The 8,118-nt window shown below is 40.6% G+C and overlaps 1 protein-coding gene across 4 annotated transcripts; it reads right to left on the reverse strand.

Annotated features, from left to right (window-relative positions):
* Positions 1 to 1,965: 1,965 nt before the first annotated feature.
* On the reverse strand, positions 1,966 to 8,102 carry cyb561a3a (cytochrome b561 family, member A3a). Of its 4 annotated transcripts, none has more exons than XM_016661453.1 (7): positions 8,028 to 8,102; positions 7,429 to 7,572; positions 6,905 to 7,091; positions 3,391 to 3,599; positions 3,141 to 3,295; positions 2,897 to 3,053; positions 1,966 to 2,157 (listed from the first exon to the last, which is right to left on the reverse strand). In XM_016661453.1, exons 1-7 carry the CDS (start codon positions 8,085 to 8,087, stop codon positions 2,134 to 2,136), a joined length of 936 nt encoding a protein of 311 aa, XP_016516939.1. In that variant the 5' UTR covers positions 8,088 to 8,102; the 3' UTR covers positions 1,966 to 2,133. The 4 variants fall into 4 exon arrangements, with proteins under 4 accessions (XP_016516939.1, XP_007573503.1, XP_007573505.1 ...); XM_007573441.2 differs by lacking the exon at positions 8,028 to 8,102 and adding an exon at positions 7,894 to 8,005; XM_007573443.2 differs by lacking the exons at positions 7,429 to 7,572; positions 8,028 to 8,102 and adding an exon at positions 7,894 to 8,003.
* Between the last annotated feature and the right edge of the window lie 16 nt (positions 8,103 to 8,118).

Below are 8,118 nucleotides of genomic sequence, written 5' to 3' on the forward strand. Positions count from 1 at the left end.
CATCAATTCAACTCACAACTCACAGAAAAAAGGCTGATTGTTAACCGAGCTGTCGTTAGGAACCAAAATGATTCACAACTATAAATACATTTGGATTTAAATTTATTGTCATTTAACCAATAAAATAATTTCTGATAGGAAATACATCTCTTAAATGTAGCAAAGGAGAATAAGGTCTGGGGAAAATGTTTTCATTTACCTTTTCTTAAAAATGTAAATAATCATCGATAGACTCTTTAAGTGGAAAGCCTTTAGTTTTACGTCAGCTCAGGTATCTTTACATTTCGCGTGTTCTGAGCCTAATCTGGATTGCTCTCTGCTGCCATCTTGTGGCAGACAATCGTCCTCTTCTACTCGGATCGCGGATGCCCCGAAATGCTCCGCTCTGTGCAACTTGATGTGATTCTTTTAACCCTTGTGCGTGCGAGGACTGAGGCAACTGATACAAGTGATATGGGTGTGGGGTCGGTTGGACCCCATTTGTAAACACAAGGGTTAAGCCATATAGTGTCAGATTATCCTCTCCTTTTTGATCCTTCTCACAGCACACATCAGGCCGCTCATGTTGCTGCTTCTGGTGGTAAAATATCTTCAACCTGGAGCTTGTTTGATGGAAAAAGAGGAAAGGGAACTATTTTGTCAATATGTGGAGTTTTTTTTTTGTTGTTTTTTTGCCATCATGTGACTAATGCACCTGGGATCCTTTTAGAGAGATGGTAGTCTCTGTGGCTTCCTCTGCATAAGGGGGTCATGTGTTCCACCACTTTCACTTTCAACCACTGCTAATTCCCACCACCCTCTGCTCTGCTTTTCTCACTGATCCATCATGAGCTTGTTGTAAATTCTCCAACTCATCTCGCCCTCGCTTAACGTCACACTTGAAATCTAAGCTGTCGCGCTTTCAGACAGGATGAACTCGTATAGTCTCATAGCACGACCCATCTTGCAATGTTCTCCGTCCAGACTGTTCTAAACAAACACTCGATTCAAACCCTCTAAACCCATTTGTAGCTCTGGGTGGGGTCGTCGTCCTGTTGGACGGAGAACCCCACTACGTGTTAGACTTTTAGGGAAGATGGTCCGGGTAGATTCGCAGTCTCAGAGTTCCACTGCACCAAACACACTAAAAGGTTTCATTTTGGGCTTATTCGACCAGATGAACCTTGGTCCACACGTTTGCTGTGTTCCCTGCTCAGCTTGTTGCAAACAGAACTTCTCATGACTTTTTTCAACTAAGGCTTTATTCTTGACACTCTTCTGTAAAGGACAAATATTTCTCCTACCAATATTAAAACCTGACCCCCTTGAACTTTTTTCCCCACTGCAAAATAATCTCAGTGGCACAAAGACAAGTCAAAATCATTCATGGATAATAAAAAAAACATATATACTGTATCGGTCAGTATCTGAGGAAATTTAAGTGGACTAATCCGATTATCGACAAGGATGTCTTTAGTGGCTTAGTAGTGAAAATTACTTAAGACTTGGGCCCCATTAGTAGCTATGACAATATATACTCATATTCATATATTTGTGTATATAAATATATATATTCCCACAATACTCGCATCATAGTACTTACGGAAATAACTTAAATCAACACTAAAAACCCTCCTGTTCAGAGTTGCACTTAAACCATAATAAATGGAACATTGACCAACATATTTGATGTGTATTGATGAGTGATGGCACTCATCAAAATGCAATGTTTGATAATAGTTTTCTCAATTGTTGACCGTCATGTTTTTTTTATGATTTTGTATTTCTGTGTTTTTATGATGCAAAGCAATCTGAACTGCCTTGTTGCTGAAATGTTATAGACAAATAAACTTGATTATGAAAGGCCTAACAATCCAGGTTAACGACTTAAAGAGCTGCATTCAACAACATGAAGAGAAGTCATTTCTATAGGATGTCAGGGGAGGGGTGTAGTGCATCATGGGACAGAGTAATCTGAGAAAGAAGTCAGATGAAATTGTTTTATTTGGGTGAAAAAGCAATCTTAAATATAATACACATTTACATTGATACGGTGATTATTTTATTTTTTTTTACTTTAATCATCATCAGAAAACTAAATATGTTTTCTGACTGCCCTGATTTAGCAGTGAACTGGTTGCAGTTCCTCAACTTTTAGTCATTTTCGTCTTGAAGTGGCTGGAAGATAAAATATATCAGTGTTATTAATATTTTTTCATTTATTTATTTTAATTATGTTATGCAGGTCTGGGTTCCCACTTTTACAAAATAAACATTTCACAATATCAAACAAAACTTAAAGCTGCAATATGCAACTTTGATCATTTTTTCTTACATATTTGTTGAAACTATTAGTATGTCATGACAGTATGTTATGAGACATAATCTGTGGGAAAAAAAATTAGTTCCGCCATCTTCTCCCAGTGCTACCTAGAAACAACCAATCAGAGTGGGTCTTGGTGCTGTCAATCACCCTCCACCTCCATGTGGCGCTGCTCATCCTCACTCTCTTCCTTCTCCCCTTGCTCTCTGCTACACTCCTGCTAGGAGAGCCTGTAGTGAATGCTCAGCCTAATTAGCATGACCATGATGACGGCGGATAAACAGTTTTCCTGTAACGGTAAGTTGTTTCTCTGTCATTAGCACATTTAGCAGCGAGTACATGAGAATTAACAACACTAAGCCACTCCTCCTGGCTCTGATTGGTTGTTTTTCTTCAGGAGCCATGCTTTTCTCCAGACAGCAATAGCAGCTCAGGGAGGAGAGCCATCTTTTCAGAGATTATTTCTCAGTCACAACATGGTATCACTTTTAAGAAATATTTTAAAAGACGCCATTTATAAAAGTTGCATATTGCAGCTTTAAGGACACTATAATTCGACTGTAACAAATCAGCTGTTTTTCCTCAGACACCCACCGTGTAAGCTATGTCCCCAGGCCTGGAGTCTGGTCTCTGCCATTGGATGGTGGATAGAATCTTGAGGACGACCAAGCCAAAGGCTACGACTAAAGCCCCTAATGAGTTTCCCAACACACCCTCTGCTGGAATGCTGGAGTATGTGACGTTGCCTTTTCTGTGGAAAGAAGCAGATGTTAAGATTGAACATCATGATGTCATGTTAAAGGTACAGAGTTTTAAAAGCAACACAAAGAGAACTCACAGGACAAAGAAGAGTTTCTCGTTGATGCCTGAGATGCAGGCAGCGGTGGTGAGCAGCAGGATGCTGCCGCCCAGCCACACGTGGATGGGTTTCAGGAGTTTACGGAGCAATACGGGAGAGCAGGGCAAGAGGAAGCCTGCAAACCCTACCCCCCACTGCCCAACGGTGGGTTAGAAAAGACAAAAAGAAAAAATACCTTAACACTAATGAAGATGACAAGATACATTTTGTCCCGTTGGAAGCCAGGTACCTGAAGTGTAAAAAGAATTATGGCTGTGATTCCGATCCAGCTGTGTAACGAATACAGGTTGGGGGTGTTTTTGGCATTGTGAAAGTCGAAGACGGCACAGAGTCCCAAGATGGACATGATCAGGGAGCCCAGCATCAGAGCGGCATGAAGCAGCTTCCAGGGGAGTTTATTCTGACCCCAGGTCAGCGGCACGCGGTACACCACAGCTCCTGGAGACAGCACAAGGAACAAAAACAAAACACAGCCATAATTTTTAATAAGGATCATGCCTTTTCAGAGAATACTCCTCCAACGTACGCATCAGCCTCGATGTGTACGTTGCTCGATGTGAACCTGACTACAGGTCGAGTTATAGACTGGCTTTCAGAGGTTCATGTTGAGCTTACAGTGAGACTGATGTGAGCGCATGCATCTTTGTGAACAAAGAATAACCTGTGCGTTTATCTTACGCATTCTCAATACGTGTTCCAGCAGCGCTGTGTGTGATCAAACTTTATCAGGTAGAAAAGTGATTTTCTTTATTGTCTCGCAGTGGGAAAGTGTCGGTGTGACAGAGGCAAAGCGACGGGCAGTCGAAGCATATAGAGTGACATAACATTTAAAATATACAAAAACTGATATTTTCATATTTCCTGTCAACTTTTAATATTTTAACCCTGAAATCAGGTGCATGATCAGGGACCTGGGTGGACTGCCCTAACCCGCTCACCATCTGGGTTACCTTTCCTGGAAGAAACCTAATTGGGTTTATGTAAAAAAAGCTGTTGCTGAAACATGGACATTTTTATTCAGACTGACCTGTACAAACGGTATGAATGCTTTCATTCCTTTTTTTCTCCATCTGCATATTGATAGTCATTGTTTCGTATATGTGTGTTTTTTTATTTCTATTTAATTTATTTTTTTGGTTGTTGTTTTATCTTTGGATATTTAAAATGCCTTCCAGTTCCAGTGTTAAGTGTACTTCACAAAAAAAGTTTACTGGGCAAAATTACAGTATCTTGTCAATTACTTGAAAACGGTCTCAAGAAATACCATTTACAACAATAATTACTCTGAGAATTTATTGTTCAGCAAAATTAGTTATTGTGACAGGCCTAGTCACAATCTGTGTGTCTGACAGAAGAGTCACACTTCAAACCAATTCAGCTGACTTGAGTCAGATGGGAGACCATTTTGTTCCGACCGAGCTGACTGCAACACTGATACAGATTCTGAAGGTAAATGGTGAGGTCTTCCTCCCAACTCAATCAGAGACTAAACAAATGGCCAATCTATAACTGACACAGAGGTCATGTTTCAACACAGGTGGTATAAAATAAACAGTTTGGGTCTGGAGCTTTAACAGAACTCAGCTAGTTAGCTGGAGGTGCATCACACAGCAAAAACCCTGCGTGAGTTTCTTGTCAGTGAAATTCCAGGTTCATTATTATGGAGGAAAGTAGTGAGTGTAGACGAAAAGCCACGGCTTATTGTTTACATTTAAGATCCAACAGCAAGTAAACACACAGGAGTCATTAAGCGCTGCAGGGAAGAATCAGTCAGACAAGGAAAAGTCTAATTTCTCCCAGAGAAGCTGAGTGGATTACAGATTCAGCAGCTACCGTTTCTCATGTACATTTCACTTTAAGTACAGTCGAGTGCTTAAGATGTCGTGACACCAAGAAGGTGTAAATATAGATATTCCCCTAAGAAAACCAAAACCTCACTTTTACTTCCTTAAACATACACTCATTATTAAATCTCAGGAGATTTAATAGTGTAAAATATGTAATGTAAAATACGACAAGAACAAATTTTGTTCTTGTAATATTTTAGATCTAGTTTCAATTTGGAACATCAATTCAATCAACTGGTCAAACTTTGTGGAAATTATGATTTTGTTCTTGTGGTAGCGATACACATATGAACAGTCTTGCGTTATGGTCATTTCAATGAAAATATGAATAATTTTGTGTGGTTTCATTGGGGAGCTAATAATTCTAACCTTAACTATATTCCAATGATCCTGACAGTCCAGCATAACTTTATCCATAGTCATATGTTTGTTTGTTTTTTTAAGTTGAAACAATGGCTTTAGCATTTTATGGAAATTAACATGCCTTGAACAGTAGCAAAAGATTAGTTCCCCTGGCTTTATGGTTGAATTGACCTGTAAGCATACTTCCTGCTCCCTATTGGTGTTACAAACATAATTCACTTTGAGCTAAATTGTACCAACTATTGTCTTCAATCAAATCAGCCATGTTCCACAGATAACCAGCTACACTCACTGAATGATGTCATGGCCATCATGATGCTAAGAAAAATGTTAACATTATCCATCTCTGGTATTAAAACCCTCAGTCCTTCTGTATCCTCTGGTTCCCCAAACCTCTGCAAAGCCAAAGTCTTTGGAGAACCTGGAGACTGCAGGTTCTCCAATCTTTCTTAAGCTATATTTTGGAACCATAGATCGTTTCTTCGGTCAGTTCTATTCTGCTTTGCCTTAGACCCTTTTGCCTGATCATTTCCAGATTAATATTTTACTTGGCAACCCAGTTAAAACAGAGCTTTGAATAATCCACAAAACAGGAACTTAAACTGAAGAGCTAACCCAATGTTGTCACTACAACCTAGTAAAATTGGATCCTTACACACTTCCTCCTTCTGTCAAAGAAGTAGTCTTCAAAGCAAAAAAAGGTACAGTTTAATATGGCTAACATTGACATTTTTGTACCAAAAAGACGCCACCAGGTTTTGGAGCAAAAACATTTTCTGCTACACAATTTCCAATGGTGTTCTTCAAGGCTCCTTCTTTGGGACTAACAGTTTTAGAAGTAGTTTCCCCGACTAGGGATTTTGTTCAAGAAGCAAAATATTAAATTTAACTGGAGCAGTGGTAAAATGCAGCACATCTGTCGCTGAGGACTGCCAATCCGCTGGCTGTAAGAAGTTTACTAGACTTTTCCCCCTGCTAAAAATCTGAAAGTTCCTGGATGATACAGTCATAACGTAGAAATAAAACAAGTTTAATTTTAGGTTAATGTTTAATGTTTTATGTAAAACTAACTTTATGTCAGCATAATGCCTGTGTGTAAGTGTTAATACTCATAAAGGTCAATGCTAGCAGAAGTGCCAACTTCCTATTGTTAACATTAACTGAATAGCTGATCACATGGTTCCATAGTAAGAGAGATTATCAACCCACACTGTAAAACAGGATGGATGGTACAGGTTCTGCATTTGTGGGGATCGCCATCACTGAGAAGTTTCAGCAATAACGCAAAAAACGTTTTACCACATTACACCTGACACTCACATGACGCACTATCCTAGTACATCACTGAGGAGTTTCAGCAATAACGCAAAAAAAGTTTTACCACATAACACCTGACACTCACATGACGCACTATCCTAGTACAAAACCCATAATTGTGTGTACTGACTAAATACACCTACAGCATCAAAAGAAGAAACAGAAGTGAGACAGAGAAATGAAACTGCACAATCCAAAACTGTGAAGCTCACCTACCGTAGCCATACAGAACCAGCAGACCCGTCACCATCAGCACCGGGTGCCAGTTGAACTGGCGGCTGGAGCCATCCCAGGCAAAGCCGTCCCTCCACCGGCTGTTCCACAAACACACACACACCACGCAGGCCAGCCCCAGAGCCAAGCACAGCAGGTAGCACAAGTAGAACGTCACAGTGGACCTCATCTGAAAGGCAGAGCAGAGGAAGAACGATGTGAATTACATTTCACTTCACTTTTCTGAATTTGCAGCACTTAAAAACTGTCAAAGAGCTGTTTATCAGAAACAAGCACAGATATGTCAGCAGTCCTCAACAAGCAGTCCCCTCCCAGGTTGTGGTAAACAAACCAGTTTCTCCAGTAGAGATAAGGGTCAGAGGGATAACCTTACCTCGACAACAGCCACTGGGTTGTCTGATAGCAGTGCGCACACGCCACACTACTGTACCATCTGCGAACTTAGCTCCACATTATGTAGGAGTAACTGTAGTCCCTCCCCGCCCTGAGTTTGGTCAGACACTCACGCAGCCAGTCGGAATCGTTTTGTTTTTCTGCGGCGAAGTTTCGTTTTCACCGTCTGTGCTGAGGCTGACGAGGGGGAAACGTTCAAAGACGTAGGGGAATGAGCCGGGGCAGTCGGGAGATTGAGTACCATTCCGCTCCATCTTCTGCCCTCGCGAGACAGGTGGCGGTACAGATGGAAGGATAATAAGAAAAGAGCACCGTGTTTTTAGAAACACAGAAACCACCCCACTTTTAGATTCATATTAGTCGAAAATAATATCTCTAGAAATTCTAGGAAAGAACTCTTGCTAAAAAGCTTCCAAACAAACAGAAAACACACAGACAGGCGCTTAAGTGGAAAATCTGTGTTAATATTTAACCACTGGCTGCGCGTCGTCTTTAATAAAGATGTCTTATCTACGTGCTAGGCGCGAGGCAACCTCGAATTTTCCAGTTTTCCAAATTAAAGTTAATAAAAGACTAACCTTAAAACCGTTTCACTGTGTCTCATTTATAGACAAATTGGCCAGCTGACAATCAAAAGGGGTGAAGAATTAAGCCCAGGTGTGAAGGAAACAGGTGGACTACTTTCATTTCAGGGGAAAAAAAACACCCTCACCTTTCCCGTTTCCGTATTGCCAGCGCAAGTTACTGTGGGAGATGTGGTTTTATCTGCCATAGGCTGGTCGGACAACCGGACCGGCTACATA

Source organism: Poecilia formosa, unplaced genomic scaffold, assembly GCF_000485575.1.
Source record: "Poecilia formosa unplaced genomic scaffold, Poecilia_formosa-5.1.2 Scaffold329, whole genome shotgun sequence".
In the NCBI taxonomy this organism is placed as follows: Eukaryota; Metazoa; Chordata; class Actinopteri; order Cyprinodontiformes; family Poeciliidae; genus Poecilia; species Poecilia formosa.

Excerpts from the sequence above, each read along its gene's own strand:
- cyb561a3a (XM_016661453.1), bottom strand. The coding sequence starts at position 8,087 with ATGGCAGATAAAACCACATCTCCCACAGTAACTTGCGCTGGCAATACG. Across the intron at positions 3,600-6,904 it reads GCTGGTTCTGTATGGCTACG|GAGCTGTGGTGTACCGCGTG; the intron begins GTAGGTGAGCTT and ends TGCTGTCTCCAG. Across the intron at positions 3,296-3,390 it reads TAATTCTTTTTACACTTCAG|TGGGGGGTAGGGTTTGCAGG; the intron begins GTACCTGGCTTC and ends ACCGTTGGGCAG.